This window comes from Musa acuminata, chromosome BXJ1-6 (genome assembly GCF_036884655.1).
Source record: "Musa acuminata AAA Group cultivar baxijiao chromosome BXJ1-6, Cavendish_Baxijiao_AAA, whole genome shotgun sequence".
NCBI classification, from domain to species: domain Eukaryota; kingdom Viridiplantae; phylum Streptophyta; class Magnoliopsida; order Zingiberales; family Musaceae; genus Musa; species Musa acuminata.
In genome coordinates this window covers 11,945,971-11,965,024 of record NC_088332.1, presented here as the reverse complement: position 1 = coordinate 11,965,024, position 19,054 = coordinate 11,945,971, and the positions used below count along the sequence as shown (strand labels likewise).

The window sequence follows — 19,054 nt, the reverse complement described above, 5'->3', positions numbered from 1 at the left end:
ACAGTGCATTAACGATGCATTGATAGCTAGAATGCATTCATAGAGAGTTACAGTCCGTCTCGAAGCTTGACCAGCATCAACCACAACTGTCACTTGAGATGCTTAATGACAACACATAGCCAACTCATAATGAACACCTAATCGGGTGTCACTTTGAAACATCTCCCACCAAACATGTATTCCACAACCACATGAAGATGAAGGCCGGTTAGAATCTTAGATGAGAAGGCCAACTCCTCTTCCACGGGGGAATTGTCTCTCATCCGCAAGTAAATCCATGGCAGCACCAAAAAAAACCAGAACAACCATGGAACGCATCCTGCATCCTTTGTGCTTTCCAAATATAGAACCCTCATTTATCTTTGGAACAGTCGCACACCAAATCTACATACTATAAAAAGACAAGAAGCTCATGTCCTCATCATCTCAAAACTATGTAGAAGACACACAAAATAAAGCTTGCCGATCCCTTAGTCATGTTTTCTGCAGCTAGTTTTCTTTTAATAACTCAAATAAAAGAAACAAGCTAGCTGCAAAAAAAATAAAAAAGAAGAGTTGAAGAAAAAAGTTAAAACGAAATAAAATAAAAAAAAGTTGAAATGATTGTTTTGCCCATTGGTTTGACATCCATCCAACATATGATATCACATGTTATGTTTTCCGTCAGTACAGTCGATGGAATTATAAAAAATAAGATCATTTGTTTCACTTTTATAACTATATAAATTTTTTTAAGTAAAAGGATCACGATACTAATATGATCAAAATCCGAACGTAATATGTAACAACAACCCTATCCAATGAGATCATCTCAGTACTGCTTAAGAAACAAAACATGACTCAGCACATCAATGTCAGAGTGTGATGGTTACTGGGTAAGAAATGTCTCATAGCATAAATAGTGTGCATGATGCATGTGTCCCTGTAGCACTTTTAGTTTAATCAGTACATTAGAAACATGTGGAGCATCATTTTGGACCAGCGGTAGCGACTTCTAGCAAGTTTCTGTACCATTAAATAAAACCTGGAAAGTGACACATCGGAATTGGAACTCAGAGTGACTGAAAAAACAAGGAACTATTTAACAAGGTATACCAAATATTTTTCATACATCATGCAGAGTTCTATTAGTAATCAGAAGCATTGGTATCAAATTTAATTTTTGATTGTGCAATAATAACAAGAAGATGCAACAATGAAAGGTGTCCATCAACAGTGTACTATAATCCAGTAAATAAGTTGTCCTTTGTGCACCTCACATACAGGTCTACTAAGTGCATGATCATCATGTAGGATATTAGAATTTTCTACAACTTGGATATCTGGAGGAATGTCATACTAGAATTCTTTAGGACTTGGATATTGTGGACAGATCTACATGATTTTGTAGAGATGACAGTAAACCAGTAGTGAGATGTTGCCACTTGAATTCTTTGTATACAAACATTGTCAGTTCTATAAATAGGGGAGACCATCACAATTGTAAGGCACTAAACTCCAAGTGTGCCTTAAAAGTCTTCTTGGGTATCAGATCACCTAACTTTCTTGAGTACAGTTCTAGAAATTTAATTTAGGCCAACAAGTTTGTGGTACGGTTTGCCTTTTGCCTAACTGGGAAGAAGTTCCATGTGTGAAACCCTGTTGTATTTGATGAGGAACTGCTAAACTATTTGGTTGACAACAGCAGGATAAAAAAGATACATGAAAGTAGCGAAATATGGATTGATGACATGTTTCTGCAGGGCACTAAGTTTGAGATACACATATATAATGAATATAAAAATAAATAGAATCAAGGGCGAATTGTCGGAAAAAGCTCTTAACTTTAACTTTAGGTTTTTCATGGAGAGCACCCCAAGCTTGAAAAATTCCTGCAGGGCACCACTTTTTCAAAAATAATCATTCTGCCCCTATTGATCATTGCCCTCTGCTGCGCCTCCGTCCATGCCTGGTTGTGCCTTCGCTTCGTCGGCTGCCGTGCGCCTGACAACCCCACCGACCCCCCTTCCCTACCATGGCCGCCTGCACCTTTGCGCACGGGCTAGTAAAGCCGACCGCCCCCCTCCCTTCCCCTCGTCGCCTACGCCTCCATGCATAGGCTGGCCCAACTGACCGCCCCCCTCCCTTCTCCTCGTCGCCTACGCCTCCATGCATAGGCTGGCCCAACTGACTGCCCCCCTCCCATCCCCTAGCCGCCTGTGTATCCGCGCATGGGCTAGTAACGCCGACCACCCCCTCCCTTCCCTTGGCCGCTTGTGCCTCTACGCAAGGGCCACGGCCAACCACGACAAGGGTTGACGAGCCAAGTGGCCAAGCACGAGTAGAGGCACGGCTAGGGCTGAGGCTACGATAGAAATTTTCGAAGTTACAAGGCAAAATGATCTTTTCAAGCAACCATGGGCGCTCTATGGAAAAAAATCCAAAGTAAGGCTTTTTCCAAGAATTCGCCCTAGAATCATTATGGAGACATAATATAGGCATTATTAAACAATATTTCCTTAAGAGACATAAGGACAGACTTAACACATGAACAAGGCAAATATGTTAATATTTCATCAGATAGTGCAATTCATGATTATTCTGCATTGTCAGGGCTATAACCAGAAGGCTTTACTCTTTTTTTTTTCAAGAGTTACAAGTCCAAGGTTGCTATTTAAAACTTAAATAGTCAGCACATATTCCACCATCACCAGTTACCGTGGGCTTAGCAGAAGAAGAGTAAAAACATAAACCGACGGAGTCAAGAATGTATGAAAAGAAGGATTTAGAACTATAAAGAATCTTCCTGTGGAAGAATAAAAAAAGGAGGTCCAGAGCACAAGTTGCAGTCAAATACTAGGAAATGCGAAAGAGATTCATTTGATTTGGCTTTAGAAAACTCCACGTCAATGACTTTTGACTATCCAAAAATTCATAAAACTACGATAAGCATTAAGACATAATATCCTTGTTTGGGGTTGGCTACATTGAGTTTCGTCCTACCTCTGAGATCTGTATGCAAAGCCAACAATCATGCAGAGGTCAAATACCAAGACACTTGAGTTCCAGTTTACATAGAATATATGAACCTGAAGTACTGGGATGGCTCAGAAAATTGACATGTAAAGGAAATTTGACTGATCACTTCTAAATACATTCTACATATAAAAAGGACTCAACATCTTCGTAAGCACATGAGACATAGTGTTGTTAAGTTAATTTGTTGCAAAGTGATGAAAGAATTGGAATTCCTTTGAACTAGGTTATCCCTGTCTCTTCAGGGTGTTCTTCCACGAGTTCAAGATGCATCCACTCTCCTATGGACTCCTACCCTTTCTCACACTTAACAACACTCTCCTATGGACTCCCATTTGTACAATCTCCTCCCTCCCCTTCCGCCTTCCTCTCTCACTAAGAAAAGAAAAAAGAGAACTGCACTGGAATCTTTTGTGCCAAAGATAGCTAACGAAGATGAAAGAACACAATATGTAAAAACATAATTTGTTACGTTTTTAAATCACAGTAAATCTCTCTCAATCACTATTATCAAGTAACATAAGAGCTTTTAGCAGAACTTAAACCAGACAATGCTAATTACCGAAAAGTGATGTTCATGCATCCACTTAAAAAAATGAATTGAAATTTCCCAGTATCTATTGTTAACAGAATGTTTCATCTTATATCATTCTGCATCTAATCAAACTTTTTCCATACATCCTGTTGAAAATTGTAATGAAATTTCTCAGTAACTCCCGTAGATTGAATTTTTCTTTTTATATCATTCTGCATCAGAACTAACTTTTCATTAATATTTTTAGAACTTATACACATACACATCAACTGACAAAGAGAAAAGAATACAGATGCACATATCAAAAGAAGTACAAAACTATATTAAGCCAAGGGAAAAGTATATGGTCATATCATAGGTGCTGAGGTGTAACTATGCTACCATCAAAGTTTATGAGCTAAAAATTATAGACACAAGGCTTTAGACCTAAACTGTATTTGCAAATGACCTAGATATTCAGCATAAAAAAAATATTAAGTTCATGGTGGCAAAATCCTGGGATGGTAGCTACAGAGTCGAACAGAATTCAAAATACAAGTATGAGAAAAAGCATCACTTAGTATACTTCGACAGCAAGGCACTCACAAATTTGAAAGACTACATACAACCTCCATATGAAATATGTCAAAACAAGATCTTCTAATATTTAGAAGAAAATAAAGAAATACTACTAGCCACTTAGATAGCAGTCTAACATCATGAATCACGGGAAGAAAAATACAGAAGTGAACAAGTGTATGGAACACAAGTGGACACTAGAAGATAATTACAAGCTTATTTCTCAACTATTGCAAAACTAACAAATACTATGATGTAGTGACCCAAGTTGCCAAGAATTTGTGGAAGTCCATGCAATGTCACAGTTTCAACAGCTTAAAGACACTATAAAAAAAGGCATAAAATTGGGCAAAGTATTAATACTTTGGTTGGGGTTAAACCGAAAATGATATGAATTTATGGCAGAACAAACACAATTGAACAACCAATTATTCCCTCAGAACATAATACCTGCAGCATTTTAACTATCCTTTGACATAATTGTGACTAAGATTAACATACCCAACTGATATTGTTTTGGTTGGCAATGTCCTCCTGTTCATCTTCTTTATTATCCTTGATGAAGCTTCGCAGATGAGTAAAAATGCAGACACGAACGTAAGCTACCCCCTCACAGAAACCAGAGATCAAGAAGCTGCTCTCAAGCTCTGGGGTCAGTCCCGTGCTGCCAGACATAGACAACCTCGTCCCACCCAGTGCTCGCAATCAGGCCCTCGACAAGAACACTCATGTCGATCCCGACTGCGAACTCTGTGTGGTGGTCGTACCTCGCGATGAGGGCGTCCTCCGCCCGGTAATCCCACATACACACGGTCATGTCATAGGAGCAGGAGAGAAGGACACTCTCCCTGTGGGGAGAGAAGCGAATTCGGCGGACCGCGTAGCCGTGGCCGGCGAGGTTAGCCAGGGGCGCCCGGGTGGCGCGGATGTCCCAGACGCGGATGGTCTTATCCACCGAGGCGGTGGCGAGGCAGCACTCATCGTACTTGTTCCAGTCGCAGGAGAGGATCTCGTGATCGTGAGCAGGGATGACGAGGGTGGAGACGGGTTCGCGGACGTCCCAGACGCGGACGGTGCGATCGCCGGAGGCAGAGGCGAACACATCGGCGTGGCGGGGACTCCAGGCAACGGAGTAGACGCAGTAGGAGTGCTCGCGGAAGGTGCGGAGGCTGGCGGGGCGATCAAGGGTCCAGAGCTTGAGGGAGTCGTCCCACGATGCGGAGAGGAAGGAGTCGCGGCGAACGGGATTCCAGTCCACGGAGTGGGCCTCGCGGGAGTGCTCGCGGAACGAGCGCACCGGGTTGGCGGAGGGCGGCAGGGAGGCATCCCACAGCTTGAGGGAGCCGTCGGCCACGGCGGAGACGGCAAGGGAGTCATGCGACTCGGACCAGCAGCAGTCGTAGACGCCGTCGGCGGTGTCGAAGGCGGCCACCTCGGAGATACCGGGGGCGCCGGGAGAGGGAAGCAGGTCAAGGACATGGAGGCGGCCGTTGCCGAGGATGCCGAAGTTTTGGGAAGTGGCGACGAGAAGGCGGCCCTCATAAAAGGGGCTGAACCGCACCGCGTAGCCGCTGAAGGGCGTCTTGAACACCGGCATCGCCGATCGATCCTCCCTACTTCGTCTACTCGTGGAATTCTCTCTCTCTCTCCTCTCTCTCTCTCACCTCCTCTCCCTCGAGATGAGAGAGAAGAGGCGGCGGTAATAAAGAGATTTATTGGAGAAGACTCGAGGGCTTTTTCTATAGATAATAACATAAATAGAGAAAATAGAAGACGAGCAGAGAAAAAAAGAAAACCCTTTTGGATCAACATCGAGTCGGTAGACATGATAGAGCCCAATGGGCTGCTTTTATATTTTAATTGGGCCACCAATATTAGATCTGTACGGCAAGTATTGATTGACCACGTAATTATTGATTGATGCAGATAAAGACCGCATCGGCAAACCCAGACACAGGACGCGTTCTCCATCTACTTCAAGTACTTGACATAGGCCACATGGGATGAGTTCGAGACCTTGCTCAGCGTCCCCAGCAGCGGCGCGAGCCAGCACCTGGAGTCCTTCTCCCAGTACAAGAACCCTTGGCACTTGCAGTCCATGCTACATCTCCTCTTGCATTCCTCCAGCTTCTGCGCCCCCTCGCCGTCGCTGTACGTGCTCAAGAAGTTCTCCACCCCTTCCACCTTATAGTACTTGGGCGTCACCCCTTCCTTGCATGCCGCCAGGCTCGGAGTCGCGCAGCTCGTGCTCCACCCCAGTAGCCCGTCCTTGGACGGGCACGCGACGCACATCTCGTCCTCGCACACCCCGAAGGCGCCGCACTTGCTCGTCAGCCCGCAGCCGTTCAGCCACCCCTTTTCGTCGGAGAAGAAGGCGAATGTCTTCTCCCATGCCCGGTAGTCCACCGGGTCGTAGTACGTGTAGACGGCTAAATTGCCGTCGATGTCCAACCTCAGGAACGATAAGGTAGCGTTGTACTTAGGCCTCGACAAGTTTATGATTAGCTTGCACTCCCAGGCGAAATTGTCCTCTGTTTCCGGTTCGCAGACGAACGTCACGGAATCCCCGGGACCGGAGAAGCTAAGTAAGCCGTCGGAGTAGTTATAGTAAGCAAGCGGTTTGGAGGCGACGCTGTTGATGTACATTGTGATCCCTCCGGGTCCGAACACAAGGCTGTAGATGCCGAAGGAGCCGTCGACGGCTGACTTCCGGCTTACGAGCTTGTTGGGGCCACGGAGGCGGAGCGACTGGCCGACCAGGAGCGTGTCGGTGGGGTAGTCGAAGCTTTGCCACACGAAGCGGCCCTTGACGTCGTAAAGGACCACGTTTCCGTTGGGGAGGACCTTAAGCCCGACGACGCCTTTGTTGGCGGTGTTAGTGGTCCAGACGACCCGGCCGTCGGCCTCGGCGAGGACGAGGTTGCCGCTGGGGAGAAGCGAGAAGGTGGCGTTCTCTCGGACCGGGCGGCCGCGGTTGGCTTCCCAGACCCATCGGAGGATGGACTCGGAGCGCACGGTGCCCATGCGGAGGGCGAGGTAGAAGGCGTCGGGGGTGGTGTTGTAGAAGGCGAACTGGAAGGGGGAGCTGGCGATGGGAAGCACGCGATAGCTGGCGTCGTACTCAGTGATGTAAGGTCCGAACTCGCCTTCGTTGACATAAGTGAAGGTTTCCACCTTTTGGCCTCGAGTTTGTCTGGTAGCAGAAGCAAGAAGAAGAAGAAGACAGAGACACAGAGACACAGAGGAAAAGGAAGGAGGTATAAATGGAACAGCCATGAGATCTGTGAGAGTGGAAGAGAAGGCTCTGTCCGCCTATTGGTGATATGTGAGCATATGGGTGTTCCTGCTTCCATATAAAGGATGTCATAAGTAGAGTTATCCTCTCGCCATTATCCATTTGCTGCATTACTTTTTCCATTGTAACAGTGAAGTCAGTCCAACTTTGACCAAGCCTAGATCTGATTTGACACTGTCGGTCAGAGACGTACAGCTTATCCTAACGCAGCAACAGGTCAACAATGAAAGCTTTAGTCATAGTCAGGAACTGTGGGGAGCCAAAACAAGGGTCACATTGGAGGGTCTTCATTAATGTGGCCCTTATGAAGTAGGTGGACGCTAAGAAAGGCGTATTCCAAGCTGTGTTGGAAGGTCCTGTGTGCTGCTTTGGATACATCATTTACTGCATTCTTCAACTCTGAGATGGTGCCTTTCTCCACGGAGAGGGAGTTCATTCTATGAAGGATAGATTGGATCGTCGGAAAATGACAGGCACATGGGCGGCGACAAAACGTCGCCAAGTTGCGCACCGACAGTCGACAGACGCTTCACCCAGACACACACAGCCTCGGAGTTGGCATGATTTCAAGCTCCTGCTTCAGAGTAACTCGTTGATTCATTCATTAGGCTTTATTCTCAGTTGAAAGCCTGCAAAATACATCATAAGCATGTGATTCTTGGCGACTCGAGTTAGTATAGACGGCATGATCTTCCTCATCCACCACAAAATCCATTCACAAATAAGGGCTTCCAGAGGTGCAGGTCAAATTATATAGAGGTAGGACAATATAGATTGGATATACTTAATAAAAATACACCTGGAAACCACATAATCGAATGATTCGTTATTGGTACTGTCTGTACCAAAAATTCCAAGAAAGAGAAAAGACGGAGAGACATTAGTTTTAGTAATGGCAATAGGGTGTTCTTTTAATGATAAAGCAGCAATGATCTCTTCTTCGTGAGCTGGTTTCCATCAAGCCACTTGTGCTGAGATGAGGAAACACGGCACCGTGTTATCGGCCAAGTGCTCGTGCTGAGTACGAAGCACCGGATAAGATCAAGTTCTGGTGGGGCTCACTTGAACTGGCAGCTTTATTCATTCATCGTTCTTGTGGACAAACAAGCATGGGCATTAACTTGACATAGACCGAATGAGACGCCGTCGAGACTTTGGCCGATGTCCCAGGCACAGTAGCGAGCTCCTTCCGGTACGGGAACCCTAGACGCTTGCAGTCGCCGCTGCACCTCCTCTTGCATTCATTCCTGCAGCTCCACCGTCCCCCTCCCCTCCTCGTAGTAGTCCACATCTTTGCTGCAGTCGCCCAGCTTTGGCCCCGCACAGCTCCTGCTCCACCCTCACATTCCCTTCCGTGAGGGGTAAGCCACGCACATCTCGTTCTCGCAGACCCCGAAGTCGTCGTACCTGCTCGGCAGCGCGCACGCGCTCAGCGTCCCGATCTCGTTGGAGAAGAAGGCGAAGGTCGTCTCCCAGGCCCCAGTCCCGGTAGCCAGGTTGCCGTCGGCTCCCGGAAAAACGATAGGCGGCTGCCGTACTTGAGTTAGCCGGAGTTCGTCACCAACGACAGCTCGTAGGAGGTTGCGTTACCGATCGGCGGCGACGATGTAAAAGTTACATGAGTTAGCCTCTCGGCGATTCCAAACATGCCGTCGGAGTAGTAGTAGTAAGGGAGCGGGTTCGTGGTGACGCCGTTGATGTACAAAGCCAGCACGTGCGATTCCATGACGAGGCTGTACTTGCCCAAGTTGCCATCGGACGCGCTGCCGCCGACGCGCAGGGACTGGCCTACCATAAGCGTGTCGGTGAGCTAGTCGAAGTTCTGCCACACGAACCGCCGTTTCGAGTCGTAGAGCACGCTGTTGCCTTGCACGGTGATCTCGAGGCCGACGACGCCTATGTTGGCGGTGCCGGTGGAACAAACAACGCGGCCGACGGTGAGGGTGGCATTCTCGCGGACGTGGATTCCCAGACCCAGCGCCCAGTGGACTTGGATCGACCTTACAAGAATCGCAATGGTAAAAGAACCACTACAAATAATTATGGTTCAACTATGTAAATCCCAATAAAATCTTCGCAGAATATCTTATAATGTATCAATACAAAACTCATGCTAATAATAATAGTCTTATATATCCTTGATCTTTCTTTATATTATTACATGTGTCATATTATCATTGCTGAGCACTCAGGTGAATTGACAACAGTGGTAAAGTAGCAGCTTAAATCTTTGAGATCACGTCAAACACAGATCAAACACGAAGTATATAACACTGGCAAACTGTTAATAGTGTCTTGTTCCTGCCACATCAAATATAAGCATACTATATATACGTACATGAATCTAATTCATGCTTTAATTACTTGAATAACTATGGAGGAGTGTGCCCATTTATTATATGCACGCATACTCGATTAAATATCACCTGCTATTGCCAATAAAACAACACCCAGCTCCACTGTACTATAAATAATGTTGCTGTAATTAAGAATCCAATCTACCTAACAAAGCCCTACTCCATTTCTATCGAGAAATACTATTATTCCTAGCAACGAAGGAGAAGAGTGGACATGAAAAGGTTGCATTGTTTAAGGAGTTGTGCTCATGTTGATCCAAATCGAGAACCATTTATTTGATCACCACACCATCATGCCAACCTGAAACCACAACACAAAACCATCAACTCTTCGAATAGTATTGCAAGTTAGTGTGACCTATCACGACATGACAGTGTAGGGCAGGAGAACATGACATGTCCCGTGATTTGGCTTATGCATATGCTTCCGATTAGGTACAGGTGATGTACATGTGACCAGATTCCACCATAACATGACCAAGTGGGAGTCATTTTTTTACTGGCCATTGCAAAGATGATAAGCTTAGTAACACTTGGTCTCGAGTGGTAGAAAGACTTCAGGGTTTGTCATAATGTTTTTGGCCATGAAAGTCCAAGATTTGCCTCCATCAGATCGAGCAACATAAACTACATAAAAAGTGAGTTCACCTGCAATTTTCATGAGGTAATTGACACATCATATTGTCGTATGAGGACAGAGTCGATAGAGAAATCATATGCCTAAGTAATGATTTTGGATTAAAAAATATATTAATTCAGATTTTATTTGTCCGATATGAACAATAATTCAGATCTAATCAATAAATGTCATAGGTAAGTGAGAGGTGAAAGTGAGAGGTGAAAGTGTTTGTAGAGACTCGACAAAATCAATAAATGTGATCGAGTTATTCAGTTCAATATCGAATATGAAGATAAATCTTATCAAATGCCAAGTAGCAGTGTACATGAGGTTTTGATGACGTCATAAATGATTATGAGATCCAAAAATACAATTGTGAGAATCAGAAATGTAATTAGAGATCAAGGATGATTAAGTGAGTTATTCGATCATAATTATTCTTATAATGGTGCATTAAGTCTAAATATTATGAGACCATTAATAACTCTATTGTTCCAAATGTCATTCTCTTGATGCATTGTTGAGGTCAAAGGCATGATATTTCTCTATCAAAATAAAAGAACACTGTCCCTATATATATATATATATATATATATATAATAATAATAATAATAATAATAATAATAATATTATTATTATTAATAATGGCAGTTTAGGTTGTAGCGGGCGCTCAACAGCTTTTGGGTCGGTCACTGGATATTCTGACTGGATCTAAACGAAAGCTTGACGGCTACGAAGATTCCGAGTTCGAATATGGCCAGCATAAAAGGTGGTCAAATCGCACACCTTTACATACGACGACGCCGGCCATTCAGTGAACCAAAGCCGATCGTTGTTCTCGCTCATTCTCTCTTTCCATCTTTGATGACCTACAAGAGTTGAAGCAGCAGAAAACCACATAAAGATCAAGTCTTTGTTCTCTTCGGATCCGGTGGTGGGCATCGAAGGACGTGCGGAGCGAATTTGCTCCTGTTTTCCGCCATTTGCCCCACCACAGGCGAGCTTCTCGTGCCATTCGATCTTTGTTTCTTTCAATAACGTTTGTAGGTGTATCGGGAGGGCTGTGGGAGCGAAGGATTAGGTGTGAGGTCTGGGATAGATGTCGCGTTATTCGATGGAGAGGCATGCGTCCATCGACGCGCAGCTGAGGCTTCTGGCGCCGGGGAAGGTCTCCGAGGATGATAAGTTGGTGGAGTACGATGCGCTTCTCGTGGATCGCTTCCTCGACATCCTCCAGAGCTTGCACGGCGAAGATCTGAGGGACACGGTACCCAAATTCTTGTCAATTTCTGTACAACTGTTTTGAGTTGTTATTCATCGGAAAGGTCGAATCTTGTTTCGAGGTGTTTTCTTGATCTGCCGTGGAGGCTTTCGATCTTTATAATCGTCGATGCTTCAGATTGTCAAGTAAAACGCATTCTTACTATTTGTTTAAGCGTTAATTTCGATCTGCGGCAGCCCTTTTCTTTACGAGTTTTGTGAGATTCTTTAGTTCGGAGATGCAACCCTAAAGAAGGAAAAAAAGTATATACATTTATAATTAAATGGTTGCTCTTTGTAGATCAATGCATAAGAATTGTGTGTTTTTGTTAGTTCTTCAGAAAGATGATACAGATATTTTTTAGATCTCACATTGTACTCATAATTCATTTTTGTGAAGCTTTGGTGAATCCATTTATGCCTATCTGTTTTGTGTTCTAGCTATTCCGATCTGCAATATAGATTTTGCATTTACTCTGTAGGTTCAAGAGTGCTATGAGATATCTGCTAAGTACGAAGGGACACGTGACCTGAGTAAGCTGGATGAACTGGGGCATGTGCTGATGAGTCTGGACCCTGGGGACTCTATCTTGGTGGCCAGCTCCTTCTCCCACATGCTCAACTTGGGCAATCTGGCTGAGGAGGTTCAGATTGCCCACCGCAGGAGGAACAAGCTGAAAAAGGGAGATTTTGTGGATGAAAGTAATGCAACCACTGAATCCGACATCGAAGAGACTCTTAAAAGGCTTGTCGAGCAACTGCATAAATCACCAGTGGAGGTCTTTGATGCTCTGAAGAACCAGACAGTTGATCTGGTTTTAACTGCACATCCAACACAATCAATCAGGAGATCACTGCTTCAGAAACATGGCAGGTCTTTTTAAAAGCTCTTGGCGATATACCTGAGACAATTTTCTTTAGAAAATCCATTCTCATGACAATATCAGACATTTTGCTCCTAATGTGCTTGTTAGACATACTCATATTTGAAAATTTCTTGTATGCGTTTGTCTCCTCTGTGACAATCACCATAGACTCATTCACATGTTTTGTGATCAGCCAGTTCAGTTTTTACTACAGGTGGCATAAGTACTCTTATGTGGTTCAGCAAATATTATTAACTTTTTCTATTTACAATATTTGACATACAGGATAAGGAATTGCTTGACACAACTGACAGCCAAGGATATAACTCCTGATGATCAGCATGAGCTCGATGAAGCTCTTCAGAGAGAGGTAACTTGGTTGTATAACTCCTTCGTTATGTAGTAATAAGGGCGTGCCCAGTACACGAGGCTCCCGCCAATACGGGGTATGGGGAGGGCCAATGTATGCAGCCTTATATTTAAATATTTAAAGAGGTTGTTGCCGTGACTCGAACCCTTGTTTCCCAGGTCACAAAGGAGTAACCTTGCCATTGTACCAGGGAACGAAATCTTATTGTTGTCCAATGAATTTGTGATATTGATATTTAATGAACTTGTACATAATCCAATTGTTAATTAGCTATGGCCTGGTTAGCTTTGTTTCTAAGTGAAGCCAACAACACGTTGTATTATAACTCTCTCATCAGCTTCTAGATAAGGTCTGTCGTATGTTCTAGTTGTTAGATATATGAAGCTGTGCATGAATGTATGAATCTTATTGAATCTTCTTGAGGCTAAGAAACAAATTTTGAATGGATTCCTTTCTTTTAGTTAGATCAGTTTTAAGTATGGCTATTCAAGATATTGGTTTAATATATTTGGAATGACCATTGGAGATCTTTTCCTTTAAATAGTGTACTATACCAATTTATAGCTTAACTCTTCTATACTACTAAGCTTTATAAGACTAATATTTTTCTTAAATGCTCACTTTCAGAGTTATCTCCTATTGATGCTTATGACCTTGTCTAAGACAAATGAACCTTCTCATTTAGTTCCGTCAAGCTATAGCCATAAATGTATAGGACTGGTAATGGCCACTAAAGAGTTTTTTTCTCCAATCTCATAGCAAGTATATGTAGTTAGATGGAACATGAAAGTGGAAACTTACCTCCTGGGCTTCTCCAAAGGCGTCTGAGAAGATAAGAAAGGAACATAATATTGTTAATGAGAGCAGAAAAAAGTAAAGGCTGAGGCCTCATGATATGCTTATTGCTACAGCTTTCCTTTTGTCTGTTTGCAGATTCAAGCTGCATTTCGAACTGATGAAATACGAAGAACACCTCCCACTCCACAAGATGAGATGCGTGCCGGAATGAGCTACTTCCACGAAACAATTTGGAAAGGTGTACCAAAATTTTTGCGTCGTGTTGATACAGCTCTGAAGAACATCGGAATAAATGAGCGTGTCCCTTATAATGCTCCTCTCATTCAGTTTTCTTCCTGGATGGGCGGGGATCGTGATGGTATAATATGTTCTGAAGATATCTGCTTAAAGTTGTTATTCTCTTGCATAGAATATCTGTGTATAGTTTTCTTATGCCTACTATATGATCATTTACAACAGAGTAAGAACTCTTTAGGAAAATACAGCACTAGTGTGGGAATATATTAATATTTATGTGATAATATGTTTGTGTATATGATGCAGGAAATCCCAGAGTTACTCCAGAGGTCACAAGGGATGTATGCTTGTTGGCTAGAATGATAGCTGCAAGCTTGTACTATTCTCAGATAGAAGATTTGATGTTTGAGGTACTACAAACTACAAAGTATAAACCATCCTATCCTATCTCTGCTGGTGTAACATTCAGTTGAGGAAGTGTTTTTCTTTACCTTCCATGCTGCTAACCTTTTTTAAAAATGTTGTAGTTATCTATGTGGCGCTGCTCCAATGAACTTCGAGAACGAGCAAATGAACTTCACCAGTCGACAAAGAAAGATGCAAAGCACTATATAGGTATACTCAGTATACAGCAAGTCATAAATGAACTGTAAAGTATGGTTATCATTTTCTTACTCTAATTCATTGCTTTGACTTGGAACTGAACCTAATATTCCTCAAGTTTCATTTGATGTCATTTGCTGCTTTTCTGGGAACAATATATATTAACTCCTATAATATTTCTCTTAGTGTTGCCCTTTTTTTTGTGTGGAAGAGCATATCATTTTGCATCTCTATATGTGTAAGAGTTTAAAATGTAGTTTAATTCAGACCTAAAGCAACTATTGATGTCGTTGTTTTAGCTAAGATAAGAAGCATGTTTTGCAAAAGTGTTTTGAAATAATAATAGAAATTATAATATGGGATTAAACACAAATCGAGCTAATATACCCTCTTAGTTAACATGCTCTAGCTCCTCTCTCTCTCTCTCTCTCTCTCTCTCTATCTATCTATCTATATATATATATATATATATCTCTGCCCTCTGTAAAATAGTAATAGAGTTTAAAATGTACTTTCATACTATTACAAGGAGTAGTCATTGGCTACAAGTTTTGATATACTGTTTTGATACGTTTTATACAATTTTGTGGGTTTATACAAAAATACTTAGTCTAGGTATTCTTCCTCTATGGTTGGCTAGGCACTTTATTTTATTGATGATAAGATTGAACAGCATTCATAAAACATCCTGGTTTGAATTTAAATTCTGATCTACCTTCTTTTGTTTATTTATCCGAGGAAAGTGCATAACTCTCTTTTTCTATCATATAACTAATTTTCATTAGAACATCCATTCCTTTTATTTTGTACAATTTAAACAGAGACACTGGAAAGATATTTGAACCGAAGTATTGCTTGGAATTGTTCAGTCTGTTAGGATGGGGCTTGAATTGTTCTAGTCTGATAATTTTCAATTTTGATGCAGAATTCTGGAAACAAGTTCCACCTAGTGAGCCATATCGTGTTATACTTGGCGATGTGAGGGATAAGCTGTATAATACACGTGAACGTTCTCGCCATTTGTTAACAAATGGAATTTCAGACATATCAGAGGATGCAACTTTTACAAACGTTGAGCAGGTTATCTGTCAAATCTTTTGCTTGTCTGGATAGTTGTCAAATCTTTCACAAACTTTGAGCAAAAAAGGTCTAGGAAGAAGATTCCATTAGTTGTCTAATCATTTGAATTTGAACAATATCTTTAAGTTTGTTTTGTTCATGTAGAAGAGAAAAGTTCTAAATAGGTTCCATTTCAGAACCTTGCTACGACTATATTTGTAAACACATGTTTGAAGCTTTTTGCATTTCATCTAAGCAACGTGGTTACTCATACTAAGTTTTAGGAGTGTGAAATTTGATCCATAAAGTTGCTCCATTACAATATGGAATCATTGAGTTGAAAAATGAGATAGACTCGTGGAAATAAAACTGCAGACAGTCATGCCTTTCCAGATCCTCCAGCATTGGCAGTAGCCTCATGCAGTTGGCAGCCTTTTTTATCAGAATATTTCCATCTTATCTTCACACATGACTACATGTACACTTGCATGCATGTTCAGATGACTCTTGTTTATATATGCATGTAGATGTTTTGGTTTCTTTTAGATAGTCATCATGTATTATCTTCTCAGTACAATTTATTTCCTTTTGTAGCTTCTGGAACCCCTTGAGCTCTGTTACAGGTCACTCTGCTCTTGTGGCGATAGACCTATTGCTGATGGAAGCCTTCTTGACTTCTTGCGCCAAGTATCCACATTTGGCCTTTCTCTTGTGAGACTTGATATTAGGCAAGAATCTGATAGGCACACTGATGTGCTTGATGCAATTACAAATTATCTTGGAATTGGATCATACCATGATTGGTCTGAAGAAAAACGCCAGGACTGGTTGTTATGTGAACTAAGAGGCAAGCGCCCTCTATTTGGTCCTGACCTTCCACAAACAGAGGAAATTGCCGATGTTTTGCAGACATTACATGTTATTGCAGAACTTCCTTCTGATAGTTTTGGGGCTTATATCATCTCAATGGCAACTGCTCCATCAGATGTGCTCGCTGTGGAGCTCTTGCAACGTGAGTGTCGTGTGAAGAAACCACTAAGAGTTGTCCCATTATTTGAAAAACTTGCAGATCTTGAGGCTGCTCCTGCAGCTTTAGCCCGATTGTTTTCAATAGATTGGTACATGAACAGGATCAGCGGAAAGCAGGAAGTCATGATTGGTTATTCTGATTCAGGGAAGGATGCTGGTCGTCTTTCTGCAGCTTGGCAGTTATATAAAGCTCAAGAGGAGCTTGTCAAGGTTGCTAAGCAATATGGTGTGAAATTGACAATGTTTCATGGTCGAGGTGGGACTGTTGGAAGAGGAGGTGGCCCTACACATCTTGCTATATTGTCTCAGCCACCAGAAACAATTAATGGATCATTTCGTGTGACAATTCAAGGTGAAGTAATTGAACAGTCATTTGGGGAGGAGCATTTATGCTTTAGAACACTTCAACGATTTACAGCTGCTACTCTTGAACATGGTATGCACCCTCCAATTCCACCTAAGCCAGAATGGCGTGCTCTGATGGATGAGATGACTGTAGTGGCCACAGAGGAGTATCGCTCAATAGTTTTCAAGGAACCTCGTTTTGTTGAATATTTCCGACTGGTAAGTAGTCTTTTTTCTATATTTATGCTGCTGCAGAAGTAATATTTAGCCAATAATGGATGAAAAACAAAAAGCCTTAGCTTAGAATGTATGTGTGTTAACTATCATGAAGCTGTGTCTTTGAACTCCTGCTAGTTTACTTGGTTTTGCAAATACTATTATTCATTCCGCATTTCTCTAATTCATAGTAAAATGTTTAAAGCAAGGATTTTAATCCTGGTCTAATACTGGTTTTAGCAACTGTTTGGACCGTTACAGTATGGGTATACCAGTAATTGTCCTTGGTCTGACCGGTTAAAATCAGTATTTGGAGCCTTGGACTGAGATATGACTCATCCTTGAGAAGACATTGTAGACAATTTTAGAAGAATTCTGTTATCCAGATTCCCCTTGTTTGACAATGTAAATTCTGGTAATGTTATTATTCTTTTCTTCGCTTAGTTAATATCCAGGCTTGGTTTTTGATTGTATCATGCATTCCCCCTACCTTCTTCAAAATTTCAAATGCCTATTATTATCTACGGTCCAATAGAATTTCAAATTTTGGTCAACATTAGATGGCATGATTTCACATGTTTATTTTGGCCCAGTTCACATAAAACAGTGAATATTGCTGTCATGATGTAAATCTTTCTTCTTGTAATTTACAGGCCACACCTGAGACAGAATATGGTAGGATGAACATTGGTAGTCGTCCATCAAAACGGAAGCCTAGTGGGGGAATAGAATCACTTCGAGCAATTCCATGGATTTTTGCTTGGACCCAGACAAGGTTTCATCTTCCTGTATGGCTAGGCTTTGGTGCAGCTTTCAAGCATGTCATGCACAAGGATATCAGAAATCTTCAGATGCTAAAGGAGATGTATAAGGAGTGGCCCTTTTTTAGGGTTACAATAGATTTGGTTGAGATGGTCTTTGCTAAGGGAGATCCAGGAATAGCTGCTATCTACGACAAATTGCTTGTTTCTGAGGCGTTATGGCCATTTGGGGAGCGACTAAGGGCCAACTATGAAGAGACAAAACAGCTTCTTCTTCAGGTGAGCTCTACTTCTCTGTTTATGTTGATTAGGTCGAAGGAAATGCTATAATGTTGTGGTATGTCCTTGTTCATTTGCTCATTTATAAACGAACTTAAGAAAGAAAAATAAGAACATAGGATAAACTAACTTAATCTACCTGTGCTGTTGGGTAAGTAATACCAATAAAACAACAGGAAATTTGGTACATACAGTGGCTTCTCCATTAGTCTTATCGATTTCGTACAATTTTCTGATCCTGAAACACGACCTCTGCAAACTTTTGCAGGTTGCTGGTCACAGGGATCTTCTTGAAGGTGATCCTTATCTGAAACAACGACTGCGGCTGCGCCATGCCTATATAACGACTCTAAATGTTTGTCAAGCATATACACTGAAGCGAATGAGGGATCCTGACTTCATCATAAATGTGAAGCCTCACATATTGAAGGATGTCGATTCTGACGATCCAGCCGCCGATCTGGTGAAATTGAATCCAGCCAGTGAATATGCCCCTGGGCTCGAAGACACCCTCATCTTGACGATGAAGGGCATCGCTGCCGGCATGAGGAACACCGGATAGATCTATCTATCCACTGTTCCTTTCTAGTAGCAGCATCATGTGTGGTGGCTTTTGCAACGAGTTGAGTTAGTAAATGCCTGATGCAGTTGGCTATTGTTTTTCGCCTTCCTTATTATAAATAACAGAGAAAGAAACCTTCTCTCTGGCTAAAACTTAGACATGCCAAACTATCTATTGTATGTTCGAAGTTAGTTCTGTTGGTAATCTCAGTGTTTCTCCCTGTAACTTTCTTCAATCGATTTTGTGTTCGCGGTATACGATTTGCTATTTGTGCAGAGGATACATTTAAT

The 19,054-nt window shown here is 42.4% G+C and overlaps 3 protein-coding genes across 4 annotated transcripts; 1 reads left to right on the top strand and 2 right to left on the bottom strand.

Moving 5' to 3' along the window:
- Window positions 1–4: 4 nt before the first annotated feature.
- On the bottom strand, window positions 5–5,824 carry LOC103987815 (peroxisome biogenesis protein 7). Of its 2 annotated transcripts, none has more exons than XM_065187324.1 (2): window positions 4,610–5,824; window positions 5–391 (listed from the first exon to the last, which is right to left on the bottom strand). In XM_065187324.1, the coding sequence occupies exon 1, from the start codon at window positions 5,703–5,705 to the stop codon at window positions 4,749–4,751; it is 957 nt and encodes a 318-aa protein (XP_065043396.1). In that variant the 5' UTR covers window positions 5,706–5,824; the 3' UTR covers window positions 5–391; window positions 4,610–4,748. The 2 variants fall into 2 exon arrangements, with proteins under 2 accessions (XP_065043396.1, XP_065043397.1); XM_065187325.1 differs by lacking the exon at window positions 5–391 and adding an exon at window positions 682–1,024.
- Window positions 5,825–5,991: 167 nt separating this feature from the next.
- On the bottom strand, window positions 5,992–7,441 carry LOC135676299 (EP1-like glycoprotein 2). The gene has a single exon (XM_065187323.1). The coding sequence runs from the start codon at window positions 7,382–7,384 to the stop codon at window positions 6,080–6,082; it is 1,305 nt and encodes a 434-aa protein (XP_065043395.1). The 5' UTR covers window positions 7,385–7,441; the 3' UTR covers window positions 5,992–6,079.
- Window positions 7,442–11,164: 3,723 nt separating this feature from the next.
- On the top strand, window positions 11,165–19,019 carry LOC135676297 (phosphoenolpyruvate carboxylase 2-like). Its single transcript, XM_065187321.1, has 10 exons — window positions 11,165–11,646; window positions 12,122–12,513; window positions 12,791–12,875; window positions 13,809–14,031; window positions 14,217–14,320; window positions 14,438–14,525; window positions 15,439–15,593; window positions 16,167–17,165; window positions 17,816–18,202; window positions 18,471–19,019. Exons 1-10 carry the CDS (start codon window positions 11,479–11,481, stop codon window positions 18,762–18,764), a joined length of 2,895 nt encoding a protein of 964 aa, XP_065043393.1. The 5' UTR covers window positions 11,165–11,478; the 3' UTR covers window positions 18,765–19,019.
- The last annotated feature ends 35 nt before the right edge of the window (window positions 19,020–19,054 follow it).

What these genes read in the sequence shown, in the direction of transcription:
- LOC103987815 (XM_065187324.1), bottom strand. Translation starts at nt 5,705, where the DNA reads ATGCCGGTGTTCAAGACGCCCTTCAGCGGCTACGCGGTGCGGTTCAGC.
- LOC135676297 (XM_065187321.1), top strand. Translation starts at nt 11,479, where the DNA reads ATGTCGCGTTATTCGATGGAGAGGCATGCGTCCATCGACGCGCAGCTG. An exon ending in CTGCTTCAGAAACATGGCAG is followed by an intron (nt 12,514 to 12,790) that starts GTCTTTTTAAAA and finishes TTTGACATACAG; the next exon opens with GATAAGGAATTGCTTGACAC. An exon ending in TTGTTGAATATTTCCGACTG is followed by an intron (nt 17,166 to 17,815) that starts GTAAGTAGTCTT and finishes TGTAATTTACAG; the next exon opens with GCCACACCTGAGACAGAATA.
- LOC135676299 (XM_065187323.1), bottom strand. Translation starts at nt 7,384, where the DNA reads ATGGCTGTTCCATTTATACCTCCTTCCTTTTCCTCTGTGTCTCTGTGT.